The sequence below is a fragment of the Formica exsecta genome, unplaced genomic scaffold (genome assembly GCF_003651465.1).
Source record: "Formica exsecta isolate Colony F162 unplaced genomic scaffold, ASM365146v1 scaffold2, whole genome shotgun sequence".
NCBI classification, from domain to species: Eukaryota; Metazoa; Arthropoda; class Insecta; order Hymenoptera; family Formicidae; genus Formica; species Formica exsecta.
In genome coordinates this window covers 3227303-3249848 of record NW_021849297.1, presented here as the reverse complement: position 1 = coordinate 3249848, position 22546 = coordinate 3227303, and the positions used below count along the sequence as shown (strand labels likewise).

Below are 22546 nucleotides of genomic sequence, written 5' to 3'. Positions count from 1 at the left end.
CGAGATCAATTGATCGAGTCGGCCAACTTCGAACATGTTAACATTAACAGACACCGCGAACTCTAACGCAGTCTCTGAACGAAATGACACGCAGACGTGTCATTTTCGAGAAATTTCTTTTCTTGAATTCTATTTGAATTCTTTTCTATTTTCCGTTAACACCTTTGAAGTAGGACACCGATATTATTTTCACGGCCTGGAGATAGCACGAAAACCGTCCTATATCTAGACAGACGCGCTTTATTCCACCTTCAAGTCAGGGACGACTTTTTTATTATCCCAGTTTCCGAATTTAACTTTCCCCGAATAACATATAACCTTGCGCGAACAATATTTCAGATAAACTTGGAAGCCCACTTTTAACACGATATCTAATTAAATGTCGGGAATATAAAATTATCAAAAGATTTATTTTTAAAAAATGTGTCTACATTTCGAGATATATACATATATTGCTTCTTTAATTTTCTGAGCATACACGGAAATCCTTTTTCCTTGATGAAGCTATCGCTTAAATGGCTTTTGTACAATACGATATGAAGAGAAAAGTAAAATTCTTCAGACTTTCGTCGAGACAGCTAAAATGTGTGTTACCGTCATTCAAAGAATGCGGCTTCGTTCGCTTTTCCCAGCTTTGCACAAGTAACCAACGAAACCATGCCAACGTTGAATTCTTTCGCTTCCGCATTTTTGTTTTAACGATAAGTAAAAGTTCGATATTCGATTCTAATGGTATGGAATAGATTAGATATTAGATTGCTGACCCGCCATTAACCTAACATCCTTATCACAAGAAATCAAATCTTCGACTGTATGACAATATTAATTAAATGCTAATCTGTTTTTAATTTATTGCTCTAATCATAAATTTATTATTTGAAATTAATTGTTTGAAAATATTGCAAATAGATTTTAAAAATATTAAATTTTTATACATGTTCTCCAACACGAATATTGTAACTATAACAAAGTATGCTTATGAAAATAAGGAATAGACAGTAATTAAAAAATAATAATTAACAATAATTAAGAGTTTGCTATCAAATTGTTTCTCCAATTATTTAATCGTATAAATATTTTAATTTATTCATTTCTGAATTTAATATTTGCAAAGTAAGTTTCTAATTATTTTTTTTAAGTGAGTCGCCACCATGACAATAGACGAATAATTAATTTTACAAGTATAACAAATAAGAAATTAATAAAATTATAAATTACCTTGTGTTTGTTCCCTCGTCACCCGATGTCTCCTCTAGCCTTCTCTTTCTCTTATATGTTCTTTGTTTCTTTATAATGCCAGTTACTCGCGAAAACACGGTTAATTACAATCGCGCCCGCGATAATCAGCGCAACACGACGATCGCGCGGCAGTTTTACGACATTTCCAACATTAATCGCATACTTTATTTTATATTGCAACAGGAGAACGTGAAAAAATCACGGTTACACGAAGTTGCGATCCGCTCGGCACTGAAAAATCGCGCTGCCGAATTCACACGATACTATCTCTGTTCCCAACGAATAGTATACCTATGCATTTTATGACAATTTTACTATCTCTTATTATAACGCAAATAAATATAAATATAAATATACAGGTTACAAATTAAAGATAAATATCCGTAGAAAATACAAGCATCTGAATTTATAATGCGCGATTAATATAAATAATAAATATTAAGTTACGGAGTTTTCAATAACGATTGTTTTTATTAATTAAACGCTTATCAAATTAACCGCGATATTTTGTTAACGACTGAGATTTTTAAAAATAATATTTGCAACTTTATTATGCGATATTACTAATTGGGACGCAATAATTGTGAAAATTAATTAATCGCGCCGGTTGATAATTGCTAATAATCGTAGAGAATAATAGCATTTGAGATTTATACAAAATATCACGGATACAAAATTTGATGAACGTTTAATTAATAAAAGCAATCGTTATTAAAAACTCCGTATTTTAATATTTATCAATTCCGTATCATATTTTCGAGAGATGATTTAACGATAATACGGAGCGTCTTCGCGTCGTTACCTTCTCGTTCTTGTTGTCGCAAGAAATGATAACAAGGTGACGGGGTGTAAACAATAGGAGCGCCGCATACCTCGCAAAATTCGGCGCTCGTATCGTTATCTCTCGCGCGTAATAAATAAATAAATAGCACATTCCTCGTCATACATTATTCGTCAACGACAGAGACAGCATCGCGTGAATTTGACTGCGCGTTCTTTTAATACCGAACGATTCGTACCTTCGTGTAATCGTAACCTTCGCATTTTTCCGTCGCAATAAAAAATAAAGTTTGTGATTAATATCGGGAGTGTCGCAAAGTATCGCGCGATCATCGTATAGTGCTGATTAGTACGAGCACGATTGTAATTAACTGTGTTTTCGCGAGTGTTGCGTGAGTGCCATAAAGGAGCAGTAAAGGACATACAAGCGAGAAGGAGAAGACATCGGACGATGTCGACAACGTGAGTAATTTATAATTTTTTAGTGATCGATTTTCTATGTTTTCATATCTCTATGAGAAATTAGTACGAATTTTGGGCATCAAAGTTTTATTAGAGAAGAAAAATTATACAAAGTGCTCTCGTATTTAAAGAGGAACAAATATGAGATGGAAGGGGTTGGAAACGAGGTTAAAGTATTAAAACGATTTCATGTGATCGCGGCGCGTAAGAAGAAAATAATTTTCCATCTGAAGCGCGGGACGCTCATAGTTCGCTCAAGCGCGAACACTTACCGGTTAATACCGCATTACGATGTAGAAACAATTGGCAAATTATTAAGTACCGCATCCGCCCGTTAATCCTCTCGGAGTGTTCACACGTGTTTTGCACCCGTCTCTGTCACGGGGTTCCCACCACCAGTGTCGACCAACTAGCGCATAGAACGCGTGAAGTACTTTTCAACCGACATTAGATTTTACTGCATATGCAACTCGACTCTAATGAGAGTAACGTGCGATAAGAATAGCGTTCCTTGTAATGTGAGAATTGTTAATAGCCTTTCTTAAGATAGAGTCGGAAGATCTACGTTTGTTGTGCCGAAATGTAGAAGCCATGCTACGATATCAAAATTGAATCAAAACTTTTTATATTTAAAACGCCGTTTAGGATTATTATTTTGTGAAATGTTATATAAAATTTTTTTTATAAAAGTTATGTATAAAACATAAAAAGAGCATTTTCTTCTGCTGCTAACCCTTCTCGTTTGTATTTTAATTTTTATATTTATACGATACGAAAAAATCTCTTTATATTGCCAAAATAATATTTGGAAAGTTACACAATTTTTTAAACATTTTAAATATCATCGGGAATTCAAGAAAACTGCACGTTGAGATTTCCGCTTGGTTCATCCTGGTTTATCGCTGAGGAAAGGGCGAGGAAGGAAAGGGCGGGGCGGCGTAAGAGATGACTCTTGGAGCCGTTGTACTCGGTACAGCTGCACGCATCTTTGACCTTCGGTCATTGCATAGGCGTACGTCACTGTGGTTTACGTTCGGAAGAAAATTAATAATAATAAAAATTCAACGATTTATCTTATCGACATCATTTAATCTAATTAAATTAAATTTTAATTTTTTTTTTTTTTTTTTGTAAAACGGGAGATATTTAGAAAGAAATTTGTAACGTTTATGTCTTATAATTTTACTTATCGAAATTTAGTATTTAATTTCAATATTATTTGATATTCTAAGTATCGAATACACACACAGGTCTTAATATCGTATCTTAAATCTTGCAACTCAGATAGCGAATCGGTTTCAAGCGATTAAGTTTCGATCGTTTCCTGGATAGATTCTTACCTAGATTTCACGTTATTTACGGCGTTATGCTCAACCGCGTAGGAATCCTCCGATAAAAATGGAGCCAATCGGAAGCGCATATCAGCGTTAGTTTTCTCTACAATTACAAGTGACCGCACTACACGCGCTGGGATTACTTTCGTAGGGTACTGTAAAGGACATAATCAACACGATCGAGTTATGGTACGGGCTGGGTCGCTTGCAACTTAACGAGCCATGAAATTAGCTGAGTCATAGGATTTAAACAACATTCTACGGGAGAAAAAACAAAGTGCCCCCCTCGGTTAAATTAGAAGAAGCCGCCGACGATATTTTTCCCACCGTTTCTCATTCGTTCCTTCACGATGCTCCTGCCGATTATGAATCAAACGATTCACCGTTACAGAACGGTGTTGTGTTCGTACTTTAACAGGAGATGCACGTGAACGATGTAAAAATGTTATTAGAATGTAAAAAGAATTCGTGTATATGTGGTAACATTAAGTTTTCTCCTCGGGAAACATGAACGAAAGTACGCCGCGGTTTCTACTGCGGATGATATGAAAGATGAGTTCTTTTTCTTGAATGAAAAAATCGGATAAAAAGATAGCCGTTCTGTATTTATTTACGACAATACGATAATGTTTATATATGAAAAGCAGAAATTATTATTAGTCGGTGGATAGGTTTCCGCTGCTATTTCTGAAACACGAAGTATATTTGTACGGGATGTCCTCCATTTACTCACTCTCCTTTCAGCCACAAATGCAAACAGATGCAAATTTAAACACGCTTAACTCAAGTATGTACGTTATCTTAATAAAGATTTAATTAAAGTTTTAATTATACTTAACGTTGAAAGTATTAGTTATCGTGATAAATATTAATTTCATAACATTTTTATTGTGACAGAAAACATATTTTATATTTATCGAAAAGAGAATACTTGGAATAACACGCGTATTTCATTGATAAAAAATAAACGACTACTATAAGCGTTGTACTTTTCTGAGAAAGCATCGATTCGTCTTCACCGGCTAAAGAAACACCCGGTAGGTTTAGGGCATAATCTGTATTTTATTTTCTTTCTTTTCTTTCGGCACGAGGAAAAAAAAATGTGAATAGCAGCCGACATGCATTCCGACTACGCCACTGGCATAACCTGTTTTAAGGTGTATACGTAGTCGGATAACGGCGTTGACCATGATTATCGGCCATGGTGCCTTCCGAGAAGCTTTCGAAAGGCAACGAAAATACAATGTCAAGCGATCGGGAAGCGAAGGAAGGACGGGGGTGGGAAGGAGAGGAGGGAGGGAACGCGTCTCTCCTCTAGTCGCGCGTACGTTTCCGGCGATTTAAAGACCGCGACCTGCCTCAACCGTAAAGTAGGTGCATATTTTCCTCACCTCACCTGCCGCTCTCGGCCAAGTAGCCGAGTGCATATGTACGCGCGCGTATACGCGTGCGCGTGCGTTCGCGAGTTTGTGCGTACGCGTCGTTGCGCACACGGCACATGGCCATTGGCGAGCATACGATAATCCGATACGTACATACGCAGGTACGATGAAAGTTTGCAAATAAAGTTTCACGTTGCGACGACAAAGAATTCGCGATCGATGTCACACACCTTACGACGCGCTAATTTTAGCAGAATGAGGGACACACGGGGCGTTTCACTAAAATCGCGACCTTAATTTTAACGATCGATTTACGAGTCTTTTACGAGAGATTGGAAGGCTGTCGTTCTTATTTACTTATCGTGTAACTTTCTAGTCTTCAATACATATCTTTGCTTTACCTTTGTTTTAAACATCAAATCAAAATTATTTTAGAGCGAATTTAACATAAACATACATAAAGATACATTAGTAGAGGAAGATATCTAATTTATATTTTCAAGGTTTTTCACAGCTTTTGTGAAGAAAGAATTTTTTTCACTGATTATTAAAATTAAGGTGAGATTGTAGTACCTGTTTTGAATAGAGAAATAATTATTCTTTCATAATCTTAAGAATATTTTTTTCTTTAGAATATTACGATTGGAATGTGAGCATTCTTATTAATGGTGTAATCAACATATTTGTTTATCTGAATGCCTTATCCACCACATACTATAACTCGATAACTATTAATGACATTCTTAATAGTATGCATACTTTGTTAATGCTTCAGCTTAACCGCACCACCATCATGAAAAATTGTTATCTATATTTATTTGTAAGTGATATGAGTCAAGTTTTGATCGATAAACTAAGTATTTTTTAACGATCTTTTATCAGCATACCGAGACGACGAAAATAGCTCCGATATTTTTTCTATTTTTCGTTGATATATTTGCGTTTAGAAGTTTAAATTATCTGCAGAAGTTTTATAAAAATGAAATAGCCGAATCTGCTATTGATATATAGCACTGAACACGATTAAATCATTTTGTAATATATTAATTCCTAAACGTGAATATTAGTAAAAACACGCGAAGACAAAATCATCTTTTTTTGCTTTATAAAATTCCCAAATTCCATACAAGTAAAAGACGGATGGTTTATTCTTAATCTAATCGTGATGTATCTAAACAAATAGTAGCTTTATCAAAGCGTTAATCGACAAACGATGGTGCACATGAAATGTTTGATAATAAATAAATAACATTTTCTATTCATCTGACAATATTTCTTATTTGAAATGAAAGAGAAAATTTTGGAATTTTAGAAAATTTTGTTGTAAAATTATGAATGGACAAACTTTTCAATTAAGTAATCCTTAATTTAATAAAATCCTTATTTCAAAAGTGGGAGAAGGGGCATAATTACACAAACCAATTAGCATCAAAACTTCAAAAATTACGAGAAAATGTACGTGCGAATAAATTTTGGGGAGAAAGGTTCTTCCAATTTTCAACAAGACCCCAGTGCCTATTATCGAGCATCTCATATTACATTCCCTAAGAATCTCGTTATTGTTATTCGAGCGCGTGCCAAAGGCCGGGCTATGTCAATAATTCGACGTCGCGAGAGCGCAACGGATTGAAAATCGGTATTCATAAAACGTTTTCTCGCGACAGGACGCGACGGCGACGACGACAAAGAGGAATGTATAAGACCGATCACGGACGGCGGTCGCGATGCCGGTTACAATCCTTTATATAGCGATGCGCGAGAGCGTGTCGCAAGATGGACAGCCCTGAAACGCCATGCCATAACGCTAAAACGGCGAACGGGAATAATGCGATGCGGGAATATTGACGAGCTGCCGATGCTCGGTTAGAAAATAATTTTCCACGCGTACAACTGCGGAATTACTTTTCGCGCTTTGCCTCCCCGCCTTCCGTCCTCTCACTTCGCGAGGTATGCATTCGCTTGTGTATACCACAGGCCGCCGGATTATTTATGCTCTTTTGCCGACCTGATTAATTCTTACGAAGCGAGAAAACATCTACATCCCTAAACTCTATACTTGGTATTTATATCGCATTTGCCATTTACATATACACACGTATATATATATGCTGAGAATGTGTTTTGCTCTGATTTTTTACATCAGTTTTTTAAATATCGTTTTAATGAAAAATATGATTTTTATCGATTAATTTTTTAATGATTATGTTTACGCAAGATTATTTTATTTCAGAAGACGCGGTGTTGATGCTAAATATATGATATCACTTGATAAACCAGATTGGTAAACTCTTTGCTACAATATATACATTGCTACAATGTACGAGTATGCAAATAAAATTTAAAAATATATTCCGCGAAATAAATGTGATAGAGAGAGATAATATTTCCAATATTTAAAAATTTATATATTCTATTCTCACTAACGATTGTAACGAATAAAAAAAAAAAAAAACAAGAACGAAAATATGTTAGTATAATAAAGACTATAGAATATTCGTTATCTTTGATTTTGTTAAATTAACAGAAAATGGCATAATTATATTTGCAAGATAAAGAACAGACAATCTCTCTCTCTCTCTATACTTAATACAAGAAATACAAGTTAAATCTACAAGAATTTCAATTTAGGCTAACTTTTGCTTTCGATCTCTCAATTGAAAAATTAACAAAGTGATTTGCATCTACATTGCTTTATTTCTACATTGGTTTACTCGCCATTTGTGATCAATAAAGTAATTATACATCCACACACACACATAATGGCGCCAGTTCTGAAAATTTTTTTCAATGATGAATTCTTGCATTCCACCGCCGCCGATGCTCGGTTAGAAAATAATTTTCCACGCGTACAACTGCGGAATTACTTTTCGCGCTTTGCCTCCCCGCCTTCCGTCCTCTCACTTCGCGAGGTATGCATTCGCTTGTGTATACCACAGGCCGCCGGATTATTTATGCTCTTTTGCCGACCTGATTAATTCTTACGAAGCGAGAAAACATCTACATCCCTAAACTCTATACTTGGTATTTATATCGCATTTGCCATTTACATATACACACGTATATATATATGCTGAGAATGTGTTTTGCTCTGATTTTTTACATCAGTTTTTTAAATATCGTTTTAATGAAAAATATGATTTTTATCGATTAATTTTTTAATGATTATGTTTACGCAAGATTATTTTATTTCAGAAGACGCGGTGTTGATGCTAAATATATGATATCACTTGATAAACCAGATTGGTAAACTCTTTGCTACAATATATACATTGCTACAATGTACGAGTATGCAAATAAAATTTAAAAATATATTCCGCGAAATAAATGTGATAGAGAGAGATAATATTTCCAATATTTAAAAATTTATATATTCTATTCTCACTAACGATTGTAACGAATAAAAAAAAAAAAAAACAAGAACGAAAATATGTTAGTATAATAAAGACTATAGAATATTCGTTATCTTTGATTTTGTTAAATTAACAGAAAATGGCATAATTATATTTGCAAGATAAAGAACAGACAATCTCTCTCTCTCTCTATACTTAATACAAGAAATACAAGTTAAATCTACAAGAATTTCAATTTAGGCTAACTTTTGCTTTCGATCTCTCAATTGAAAAATTAACAAAGTGATTTGCATCTACATTGCTTTATTTCTACATTGGTTTACTCGCCATTTGTGATCAATAAAGTAATTACACATCCACACACACACACATAATGGCGCCAGTTCTGAAAATTTTTTTCAATGATGAATTCTTGCATTCCACCGCCGAGTCAAGCTTGACTAATCAGCCGCGGTCGGCCGTGATGACATCTCGTAATGCATAGCTAATAATGTCGGTCGTAAATTAAGCGATTTCAAAGTGTATGTGTATGTGTTACGATTAAGCGATGCGTACGAGCAGCACGAGTTTTTATCGTCCGACACGATCGGCCACTCAGCGCAATTATTCATGAATCGAGTGACTCACCGGAATGGTATATCCTGGAATTGAGTCTTATAGTTACCGGCGCGAGAATCATTGCAGCATGCAATCGTACGTGCTGGATTTCCGCTCGGAATGTCGGTTTAGATAATTTTTCGAGGACGATCAGCATGCGCCGTTGCGAAAGCGAGAACATTAACGAGATCGTGGGTAGGTAGATAATCTTCTGGAGGAAAAGTCGCAGAGATTTAGTCATTCTCGTGGATTGCTCCAAACAAGTATCTATATTCTACCTCCTATAATTCTTTGTTCTTTATATACATATATAAACTAAATTTTAAAAATGATTTTTAAAAAATTGTTTATATATATATATACAAAGAATTATATTTTAATATATTTCTCACATACTAATATATTGATATTGATATTTTATGATATACTGATACTGAGATATTTTACGCTAAATTCAGAATATATCTACATAATATATGTTATTGAGATATTGCATTATTAAAACGAGCGTGTCTATGAATGTTTGAGAATGTATCAGCAGCGTTTATCTAGCCTTTTAACACGAGATCGTCACATTTAACGCCATAGCGCAACCTCGCGATTATATGCTGTTTGACGTGTTAAAGACTTATGTGTCTTATCCATCCTCTCTCCGTTTTTCTTAAATACGCAGTTTCCCGACACTAATAACGTCGCTCTCGCGACAAGCGTCCGCGCGATGCGTATCTTATCCGCAATCCGCGTAACACGATAGCTCCCCGATATTATCGATCCCGTTATGCGATATTACCTGCGGTACCTGAGCCGCTCGACATTTCAAGTGCGCAAATCTTCCCGCACCTGGCGCATCATCGTTACGAAGTGCCTTTAACTGACCAGATTTTCCCGATAGTAGTTGTCATCGTCAAGAAAATGCACGGTTGCAAATCCGCTCGAACGATCCTTTCCAAATCAGCCATGAGATTTATTATCCTACATCGTATCGTCTTTGTTTTTCTATCAATTCTCACGCATTTATTTTTAAACGTTACGTGAACGAGAACAGGACTATCAGTTTTGTTTATCAGTACGGTTTCAAAGCGAACGCTCCGCGGTAAAGCGAGTCTGAGATAAAACCTGTCCCCTACATAGTCTTGGATTTCTTTTCGTGAAACTTTTGTCCTACCGATTTCAAGATGCGCATTTGCCCCTCTTCGGAAAGATATTACGGTATTAAAGTAGAATTTCTGAGAAGAGATTCTTACAAGAGAAGGTATAATTGGAAGCGCGATCGATTTTCCATGAATGTGGCTTAAAATATCATATTGGCTCTTTAACATTGCATTTTCCTATGTATTTATATATACAGATATCAACGGTATATAATATCTGCAGCTTTTCTATCGAGAATTTTATTCTCATTCTTATTGAAACTGAGAAATGTAAAGTTAGAATTTAGGTTACTATAATATTTTATGTATGAATTCTTATTTTTTTGTGTGTGATGCGATTTATAAATTAATCTGATAAGAAATAAGAAATTCTGTTATGCATTGTCTATATTTATCTCTATTGCCTTTGTTTTAAACTCGCGTGATTCTAAAGACGCAATAAGGATATGTATGCGATAGTTTATGTAAATTATGTGTACAGGGTATACATGCCTATACATGAACAATATGCATATTGTTCTTCTAACATACTAACTGCGCGTTAAGTACGACGTACCTGCATCATGGGATTCAATGCATATAGTAGATGCGTTAATTCTATCTCTAAGATATGTTTGGACTTCTCTTGATAACGAAAATGTGGACTAAAATTTTATAAATCTCTATTTTCTCTTTTATAATGTCTTTACATGTTAATATTTTCATTAATATATAGTCGATATTCTGTAACGCGAGCCCTTGCGGTTTCGGACCACCCGCTGTCATGGGCAAATTAATCACGGCCGGGAAACACGGAGCTGTACTGTACAAAGTAAGCGTTGTCCCAAGCGTAACGAACGTAATCGAATAATTCTCATTAGGTATCCTCTTCTCCTTCATCTACATTAATAATATTAAAATTCCTGTACAGAACGTCTCACCATTTCGGCATTAACATTAATTTAGTAAATTGTTTATTAATAGAAGAAAATTTTCAATTTAAAGTTAGGTATTTGTAGCGAACATTTTAATCGAATGGATTTACCTTTTTACTATTTAATTTCGAATATCTTTTTGTCTTGGTAATTAAATTAAATTTTTAATAAAGTAAAATATGTTTAAAAACAAACCGGAAAAAATATAACGTTATTCAATTATGCTATTAAAACTTAATTTACAGAGATCTTAATTTACATCTATTAAATATTTTTAATTTACATTTATTAAATATTTCTGTTGAGCTAATTGACCTATATTTCTCAATTTTTTATAAAGAAAAATATGACTTTCAAATATATATTTAAAAAAAGCTTATATATATCTTTCAAAAAAGTTTAATTCAGTAAAGACAAAATAGCCTGTGTATCTTAACATTCCAAATTGTAATATTAGAATATTAATAGCACACTAAGAAAGTTTTTTGTTGATACATACGAATATATGTTACTAGCGACGTAATTATATAAATTATGATGAAGAATACGAGGCTAATATTTCATTCTCCGAAGTCCAGATGCAAGCTAATGAAATTATCGTCTTTCACAGTTGTAAAGGATAAGAGTTTATGTTACAAGATATGTCAAAAATTTGAGTTCAGCATTTTCCAAGGCGAATAGTATCGCAGTTATCACGTCGCACGTTCGTTCCTGTTTCGAGTTTTAGTTTGTATCACATTCATTTAAAATATATAATTCTATTTATCTTTATTGTATTTATTCTTTCAATTTCTGTCTATATTTATTATCATTTGTTTTCACGAAAAATTTTTTATCAATATTTAGTATTAATAATTTTCAATTGTATAAAGCTATAAAATTTCTTCTCATTTTTTTCCTTTTTCTTTTCTTTTTATATATAAGAGGGTATTTAACATGCCGTCAACTGAGTAGTTATTTTCAGTTTATTTTATTTTTTTTTTTTTTTGCTTTTCGAATTAAGTGAAATTAAATTATTTTCACAGCTAGGGATTAAAGAATAGCCACGTTAAGACAGTTGGTCACAATATCGATGATACATTTAATTACCGTTGTCGCGATGCGTAGACAGAAAGTAACAGTCCAAAATGTGAGCTGATCCACGAGCTAACTCGGGATTTTTTGCGGCGCGACAGCTGACTAATTTCAAATACGGCAACACATATAGGAATAAAGGCGGCGGAAATAAATGCGGGGGCGGGAGCGCGGCTCTTAAAATAGCGCGGCGAAAGACTTCTGAAGTCACCACGATCGTACATATCTCTCGCAACAGGAACAAAGCGCGTGGACAAAGAGAAAAGTCTGCGGATGCGTCGGAGGCACACGAGGAGGCGAGCAAAACGAGACGGAAAGAAAGAGAGGAACGACAGAAGAACGAGATGAGAGGGTAAGGCGGTGACTAGGCAAGCGTTCTATTACATTCCATTAGCCGGTGACTAGTATTGCCCGTCTTGGAAATGCGATTGTCCTCCTCTCTTTTTGTTCTTTTTCTCTTCGTTGCGGAGCGAAATCGTAATGTGTCGCGCGTCCGTCCATCGTATTTTCCGAGAAAGGCGTTACTCGCCATAATTATTTTACGGCTGGTCATCGCGCGATATCTCGTGGCCTCGTGACCCGAGAAAGAATTTCAACGAAGGTTTTTTTACGAACGCTCACATATAATTTATTAATCTTTTAATCGTACGATATTTTATGGAGGGCACGATTATATACATAGTTTAAAGTGGACGCACGATGGGAAGAATTATAATTTATGTTTAATTAGAATATATACATATATACACATATATATATATATTTGACTAGAATATATATATCTATTTCAAACATTTTTAAATTTTGCAAATTAAATTTACGTTTACAAATAATAAACTTTTATAAATGGACACATGTCACATGTATGCCAGCATATATTGCACTATCTCCGATAGCGCAAAAAGCAGTATTTAAAAAATTGATTGGATTATTCAAAAGAATACATTAAAAAAACGTAACTTCTATAAATAATGTGATTATTATGATTGCGAGTAATAATAAATATTTAAAAGTTCAAAAAGCAGTATTGAAAAAATTGATTATTAAAAACAATATATTAATAAATAACGTGATTATAATGACGCTAATAACAATTAATATCTATCCCTCTTTGCGCACGAAAATAAAATAAAATATTTTGCTATCAATTAATAATATGAGATTGATATATCGGTATTAAAAAGATATATATCGTATCCACGAGACAACATAAGAAATTCAAATTAATGCTTTTCATTCTGTGATTCAAAAGATGTCTAGAGATACCTAAGTAATATCGGGGGAGGAACAAGTCTTTTTCGGAAACATCGTAGTAAGTGCGTTCGAAGTCGCGGGCTCTTGACGCCGCTGCTGAGAAACGCTCGCGTTCGTCAACGGCGCGCGGCGACCGCAACATAATTACGGGTCTCGGTATATCCCGGCAGCTGTAAATCCCTCGCGCTCTCGCCTTTTTTTTTCTTCTCTCATTCGCCTTCATCTCGCGGGCGATGAGCAGCAGGCGGACTCGTACACACGCTTCGGGTCTCGTACACGCAGTATAAGCGCAGTGCGCTCTCTCCAACACAGTACGCCTGCATGCCATCCGTAATATTGTCCAATTTAACTCCTTTATCGTAGGTTTTAATTAATTAATCTTCCAATTGAACCTCATTACGGCTTATCTTATCGCGGAGAACGACGACTTCGATCGTTTCTCTCTCTCTCTCTCTCTCTCTCTCTCCCTCTCTCTTTCTCTTTCCTTCTCTTGGCTTGACATTCCTCGTCTGCGAGAAATTTATTCTGTCACGCCGGGTCCGGGGGATTGGCGAGGAGGATAGGGGTTCATTGCACTCCATAGAAAAATAGACGACGCGCACTGATCTGTGCGCATCCTCCGATGCTCTCTTTCTCTCTCTCTCTTTCTCGCGTTCTCTTCTCTTTCTCTCTCTCTCTCTCTCTCTCTCTCATTCTCAAATTGTTAATTTTTTTAAAAAACCATAAAACATAAAATATCAATTGATATCATGTAAAAATACAATATATGCATTTAAAATAAATCGTAAAATATTTTTAATGCGTGTGTTGTATTTATTGAAAATCTAGAGCGATTATTTTTGAATTTCTAATCGTTTATTATTTCTAATCTGTTATGTGTTTTTTAAAACATATGTTTTCAATAGTTTATTTTGCTTCGTACAAAAATAAACAAAAGTTGTAAATTTGTAATTGGACCAAAATTCCGTTTTCAACTTGGCAATATTGAATAAAGAAGCTTCCTTGGGTCTGTAGACGATGCTATTCAGGGCTATTTACTGCATGAAAGGATATCGACGCGGTTATCGTGTTTCATAAGATAGTTTACGCGGCATGAACGGGCCTCATTGTGCGACTTTATGGTGTCGAGGAAACAACGGGTTAAATGTCGAGATAATTTACCGTCCATGAATGTAAGGCGTGGTGTTTCTCCCAATTTGACTGATTATTGAAACAAGAATGCACTTTGTCAGTGTCTATTGATCGTGTGCGCGCATTCAACGTCAATTCGAGATTCGATTTTTTTATTTTAATCTTTTAGAAAAATATAGCTTTATAATTATTCGTTTAGATGACAAAGCTTCTCAAATTAAATTTCATCCATTCTTTCATCTCAGTCTCTAATTTGTTTCTAATAGCGATAACCAACGAACCATAAATTATATTACTATGAAATCATTTTTACGATAAAAAAAAAAGAAAAAAAGAAAAAACTATTCTAAAAAATTAAATTTTTCGGTATTCGTAATATAAATATATATCATATACTTCTCTCTTCTCTTGAATTTTTGATCGACTTCTGCTAAGGATATTAAATATTCGTAAGGAGATACATGACATTAAAAACATATATATATACATAAGAAAGACTATCGGTTTCGTACAATATCGGTAAAAAAATAGAATAAAAAAATGAATATTATTTGTAGTAATGTACAATAGCTGTACAAGAAAATAGATTTTTTTTTTTTTTATATAAATCCAGTACTTGCAACACGATTCCTTACAAATTAATTTATATTCGCTGCTTAACACTTTGAATATATGTAAGCGAGAAGAAGCCAAGGATTATCTGGTAAGCTAGCTGGAGCTAGCAATCTACTTGATCCAAGCGACGTGATCCTACGACACGCTCCGCGATGCTATGCATGTTTAACTCTTCTCTAACTTTTTTCTTTTATTTCCGTGCTGTTGGTTAAGAGTGCTTTAACATATTTAGTGTTCATGCGTCACGTGTGATATGCAGGGATGTATATTGCGTGCGATGCACACGCGCGAACATGGTGAATATATGTATTTCGAGAATACTATTTTTGATAAATAGAAACGATACAAAGTTCTCGTTCAAGAAATTATCTCTCGAGATACTTGATCGCAAATTTACTACTGAAACGTCACGTTTCCGTAATAAATTTGCGATTAAATTCTCACAAGTGATAACTTGAATGTAGGAGTATCATTCGGTTTTCTTTACAATATACTTAACGTGTCGAAAACGTCAAGCATTAAAATCCCGTTGATTTAAAGCCGAGCGAAAGATATAATCCCCCACGATGAAAGGAAGGACAAAGGAAATTCTTTTTTCACGCGAATATTATAATTCAACGTTTCGCAATGATTAATCGATCGGCGTTCTTACGTGGAATTACGACGCAGGTCGTATGTGTGTTTCGCGAAATACATAGGTATTTGTCGTATGTCCTCGCTGTGGGCAGCGCGCGGTAAGTAGCCAATTATACTGTGCCACGCGACGCACAGCACGCCTATAGCATATGCACATGCAAATCTTGCAGCGACATCCGTCGCGTCGAAACGCATCGACCGACGTAACGCGACGTGGAAACAGTATGCTTCTAGTCCATTAGGATGAATGAGGGATCGGATATATGCATAGATTGTGCGGCGCGGCGTGGATCGAGCTGATTTATAGCTCCTCAACGGACAAAGACGTCTTACGGCGTAGAAACTTCCCTTTGTATATCTGTTTTCAAAACTTATATATCACGTCGTTTTATTTCTATCACATTTTTGGCCACTGCGTTTTTCTTAAAATACGTTCTTCGCGCGGTTTGTTGCGGTTTCTTTCGCAAAACTCGAACGTTTTTTTGTTCGAGAATTTCGGGATGATCAAACTGTCACGTTAGTATATCTATCTAAATAAGATTACGATGAAAAGAAAGGTACAATCTGTATCTTTTTTTTATTTTAATTTATTTTATTTTAATTCGCGATTTTTATTCGATTCTTGACTTTAAATTTTTTCAGAAAATTCAAAGAGGAGAGATTATATTTTAAAATAAGAATATGATTTCAAAAAAACACACATATATACATATTTTTTTTTTTTTTTTTTTTATTTTTTCAATGGTTTTCAATACATGTACTATGCTCCTTGATGTTTGATGCCTCGCTTTACCTGGACCTAGCTTAACGCAAATAATGCGGCGTCTAATCGATAGCGCCCCGAACTTTGACCCTGGAAACATCTGTCCATATACAGACAGATTCATTCCCCCCTCTCTCTCTCTCTCTTTCTTTCTCTCTCTCTCTCTCTTTCCTTCTCCTTCTTCATTGACTTGTGTCGTGATCGAGACTAGTTTTTCGGCGGCGATTTTTCGCGCGATACACGCGTGCTCTTACATCGCGCAAGTAGCGGTTCGCAGCACCAACCCGCGCGATCAATATCAGCGCAAACGGCGGCAGCCACGACTACGATCAACGAGGGTGACTACGACGATGACGGCGACAAGAGAGAGAGAGAGAGAGAATTCGCAGCACCAACCCGCGCGATCAATATCAGCGCAAACGGCGGCAGCCACGACTACGATCAACGAGGGTGACTACGACGATGACGGCGACAAGAGAGAGAGAGAGAGAGTGAGAGAGAGAGAGAGAGAGAGAAAACCATCACGACCACTAGGACGCGGCATATACGTATACATGTACATATATACGAGATACGGGTGCATACGCTCGACGATGACACGACACTGTGGGTGTAGGTGTGGGTGTGTAGTACATGTGCGTGTGCCGATGATAGTGTCGACGCTGCGCCCGGTGGGAGAGGCCAAGTGGGGGGACGTTGCCAGGCGACGGAAGCTGCCTGCTGCCGCGCGAGTTCATCGTCCTCTGCGCTCGCGCTCGCACTCGCGCTTCTCCCTTGCGCTTTGCACCGATCCAGCTCTTATCCACCTTTCGTCCGTTTCTTTTGGCTTCTCCGCGTCCAGCCGGACCCGCCCTTGCCCCGCGAGTACTCTCGCTCCTACGTTCTTATGAATTGGAATCGAAGTATGCAAAGTATTTCAATAATACGTTCGCGGTTTGATAGCGGCGATATCTCCGATGTATCCGAGGGCGCTGACTTTTTCTTCGATATTGTTCTTATTCGAATGATACGGCGAATTGTATTCTAAAATTCATAGTTTATTATCTGTTGAATTAAAAAATGTAAGAGATTTCAACAAATAATTTGTCCGAATAGTTTTTAAATAGTTTGATCTTTTAATAGAGATATCGAAGATAGGTTACGTAAAATGTTACGAATGTTTCGAAAATTTTGGAAACAATGGAGAGGTGGTACTTTATTATCATATTAATGAAAAATTTAAATAGTTGTAATAAAATATTTGAATAATATCTTGTACACATCTAAAATGTCATAAATCTTGATAAAATCTACGAAGAATTTCTGTAAATAATAAATGAGATATAATAGAAATGTCAATGCATTTTGTTGATATATAGAGTTCTGTCATCTGAATTCTCTCATTCTGTCTTTGTCTCATTTTTTTCAATCGAGTCATGTTTTCCCGACAAATGTGAAAAATTCCGATAAATTAATAGGATATAATACAAATCTCGCTGTATTATTGTCCAAGATATACATATAAACGTTCGATGCACCTGCATTATTATCATTATTATATTTTAGTCGAATATATAAGGAATTTCGATGAATAATAAGCATGACGTAACAGGGAGGTCAATGTGTTGCATCGAGAACAGGCCGCAGGGCGTTCGATGCAAACAACCCCGCCCTGCACAACCACCTCTCGTTATTGACGTTATATTAACATCGAAAATGCAAATAACTCAATTAAACAATAAGGGTAATATTACGTAAAAAAATACAATTACGTATGAATACTGATGATTTTAATAAATGTAAAAAAATTAAATATTTTTTACATTCGCTTGAATTATTCTCGTTTGTAGGTAAAAATATCGAACGCTCGAAATCGATGAGAATTTCGAATATTTCGAGAGAGGATGAAAATAAAATGAAAGGGTAAATGGGTACAAAGGGCGTAGGGCGTAGGATGACTCATTTGGGCAAATACACGTGTGTCAGCATTCTGACTGACCCTTATACAGCCGACACACGCGTATTATATGCACGTTTCTCAACTAGCTCTCATCGATCTTGTCGTCATGACCAACTCGAAGGGGTTAAAACTGGAGCAATGGATCTCTACTGTATATCGTTGCTTTCCTCGTGTCGACAGATCCCCGCGCGATACTGTACTTTAGTACCGTAGTTTTACTCTTGTTCTTAGCTCGACTAGATTTCACGCATTGTGGTCCTCGTTTCGTTTTAGTGTTTACGTCTCGGCTCTATAATTGACTTCGCGGTGCATCCTTCTGTTTGTTCGTTTCGCTCTTCCGAGTTTGCTCGTTCTTCCGTATTTCTCACATCGTGCACATGCACACGAACAGGCATGTTTTAATCCCATTCTCGCAGTCTTACTCGAGCTTAAATGCGATTTACTTTTTTCTTTTATTTCTATTTCGATTTGCCAGCGAGTCGCTTTACAGGACATTATTACATTATTACATTATTACATTATTAGTAGGTCCATATATTCTCTTCACTCGTTTAACTTTGACTGCAAATGCTCCTCTCCATCTTTTACAAGCATGAAATACTTGATCCACATAGTAAATTATGCAAGAGAGAAGGCATACTATTTAAGTGTTACAGAGAAATCCTATTTAAAAGCCTACTTTGCATTTAATTACATTTGTACTGTAATTCTAATGATTAGAACTATACTCTTTTATGTTGATCACACAATTATACTATCATAATTCCGAATTTAGAAAGTATTTAAAAATCGTTTTTTTTTAACTAACGTTTTATCTTTCACTTATTTGAAATATTGTATAATCAGGTTTATATATATATATATATTTGAGTTCTTGGATACGTCATTCTTTTTCAATAATAGCAAATTAACGGAATAAGTACTTATTTTACGAGAAAAATTATTTGGTAATCATATTACAAAACAGTTCATTACTAAAAGAGAGAACATTTTTTGCAAGTTTTTTTACGATTGAGTAAACACTTGACGCGATCTTTTTTTCGATTAATTTTAAGACGAGTTTATTTTAACATTTATTTTATTATATTATATTTCAAAGTTATTCAATATTAGTGTATAATATTAATAATATTATTAAATATTAATGAAACATTTTGTCAAATAAAAATCTCATGAGAAACTATCGTTAAAAACAAAATTGTCTGTACGTTTATTATAAAGAACATTTATCGTTAAAAAATATAGCGATAAATCCGAGACACCCCCGTATATCATCGCGTGGAATAGCTTCGCAGATTAGATGTAATAAGCTGATTCACCTGCGAAAACCACGATATCCCACTTATACGTTTAACGCGGTACGTACATCTCTATAAATAGAGCATGTACTTCGCGAGAGTATAGGTGCCTATGCCCCTGTCCGTCTCACAAAGTTATTTATTACACACGATGACGAAGAATCGTGCAGGAAAGAGAGAAAGAGGAGAAAAAGAGTAGCATTTTTATAATTTATTTTAGTTGATATAAAATATATACAATAATAAAATTATAGAAAAAAATTGAATTAATCTAGTGATTTTATTCTAAATTACTCGAACAAAAAATTTCATTGCGATTTTATTTTAAATTATTCAAATAAAAAATAAAATTTTGCTACGTTACAATGTCAATAGAAACCAATTTGTGAAACTACAAAAGAGAGAAAGACAATACATTAAAATATATATTTCAATTTTATATTTGGGTTATGCAAAGTTGGCGTTTCAATATTCGAGATACATCATAGACAAGCGCCATCGCAATTTAACATTAATTCACGCTTCGATCAACGATAGATACTGACGATTTATTTGGCTTGGTTTCAGAATGTTGATCACAAGATGAAATTCCGCTCTAAGAAGGGCCAATTGCCGTTCGTTGAACTGAACGGCGAGGAGATCGCCGATAGCACTATCATCCTGCGGGAACTGAGCCAGAAATTCGGCAAGGATCTTGACGCCGGTCTCACATCCGAACAGCGAAGCGTTTCCCACGCCATGATATCCATGATCGAGAATCATCTCGTTTGGGTCGTCGCGTGCTGGCGCACGAAGAATTTGGATCAAGTGCTAAAGGGCTACAAGGTCAATCTGCAGCTTGCTCTGGGATCACGTATACCCAACGCGATTCTGAACTTCTTCTTCAAGCTCACGTTTGGACGCAAGGTAAGTTTCGTTTATCGTTTGCCGTATGTGATATCGGTGTGACCTAGCATACAACTTGGACGTTAGATCACTGAATGATAATTCTCACATTTCACGGTCTCTAACTGTTTAACTGCAATAATTCATTCGCATCTCTTTACGTTTTTATAACTTATTTACATATTTTCATAATTATATTCCACATTGTATTTTCATAATTATATATGCATATAATAATGATGTATGCTGTATGCAAAAGAAAAAAAAATCAAAATATTCCTCGACTTGTTCGCATTTTTCAAAACGCACGATTTCATATATCCATATTTGCGATTAGTCATGCATGTGCATTCACAGTTGTATTCGTGTAAATACTAATTGTAGTTTTGCCATTTTTCTGCACATATTTCTATTTCTCTCGATATTAAAAGTGTTAGACTTTAAGTAGCCAACATCATCATCGACAATTAACTTAACTCTTGAGTTTTGGTCGAGGTGATATGTTTTTGCCTAGATATTAATAATATGGAATATAAAGATGACACTGTATGAAATGTTTGTTATGTAAAAAAAAAAATACAAGTTTTGATCAAATATCTATTAAGATCTATGCTACTAGATGCGAAATAATAATAATAATAATATTTGTTTGAATTTTACTTCGACCAAGTTTCGCTGCTTACACGTTATCACAGTGTTACTTCATGCTATCCTTAGAATCATTCATAGTATTCGCTTGGAGTGCAAACCATTGCGCTTGTGGCCATAGATGTCTATGAATGTGGTAGCTGAGGTATATTATCGAGACAGTGAAACGCAAGCGTAGAACAAAGCATCGTGACCATTTGTAGTGAGATGGTAGTTGGATTGGTTGCAGGGTGCGAGAAAAGTGAAGGCTCAAGGAATGGGCGTGCATAGTCCGGAGGAGGTATCTCAGTTTGGTTGCAGCGATCTCAAGGTGCTTTCGGACACGCTTGCCGACAAGCCCTTCTTCTTCGGTGACGAGCCAACTACCGTAAGTATCCGTTAATCCGTAAACACATTGCCTATCGCAAGTAAGAGATGACATCTCTCATTTTGCAACGCGACGATACATTTTGTGTAAAGGCAGTTGGCACGATAGCAGTTACTTGTAAAACGATACCAGAGATGAATATATGTGAACACTTATGCTGCCTGTAAAGTAGAGCTCGGCGTTATAATGAAAAAGCTTTTTTTTTGAGATATTTTTTTAAATATTTTTAAAAAACTTTATTTTCTAGATACCGAAAAATGAAATATCAGACTAACAAGCAAATCACAATGATTTGATTTGGACTATAATAAACTTTCTTTAAATCTTAAAGATTAATATTTTTGTGAATTATATTTCACAAAAAAAGAACAGAACAAAACATCTCATTTTTAATGTTGGGGAAAACGACTTAAATATTTTAAAAGAATTTTGCTCCAAGCGAGAATAATTTCGTATGGTTAACTGTTGAATTGAAGTAGTCGGTTCATAAAAATTTATTATCGTTATCTTTTTTTCATTGTACAAAACTGTGTTTATCGTAAATGCATATTTATTTGCAAAAAATAATTTTTTTCTAAATATAATTTTTTAACAAAAGTGATCTGTGTAAGATCAAGCAGTACGCGTATAAATTGTTTATTTTAAAGCAAAAAATTGATACGATTATCAGCTAGAATTTCGGCAATTTGTATAATCGGACCCATCTCGACGGGTTTTATGATCTATG

General features: G+C 35.2%; 1 protein-coding gene across 4 annotated transcripts in view; it reads left to right on the top strand.

Moving 5' to 3' along the window:
* Nucleotides 1–22546, top strand: part of LOC115234224 (failed axon connections) — a 30606-nt gene that overhangs the window by 5216 nt on the left and 2844 nt on the right. The window contains exons 1-3 of one of the 4 annotated variants that reach the window (XM_029805069.1): nt 2273–2481; nt 20487–20825; nt 21667–21819. In XM_029805069.1, the coding sequence (XP_029660929.1) occupies nt 20502–20825; nt 21667–21819 (477 nt within the window). In that variant the 5' untranslated portion in view covers nt 2273–2481; nt 20487–20501. Of the gene's footprint in view, nt 1–2272; nt 2482–16258; nt 16436–20486; nt 20826–21666; nt 21820–22546 lie in introns of those variants that run through there. The other 3 variants (XM_029805070.1, XM_029805068.1, XM_029805067.1) reach the window with 3 other exon arrangements.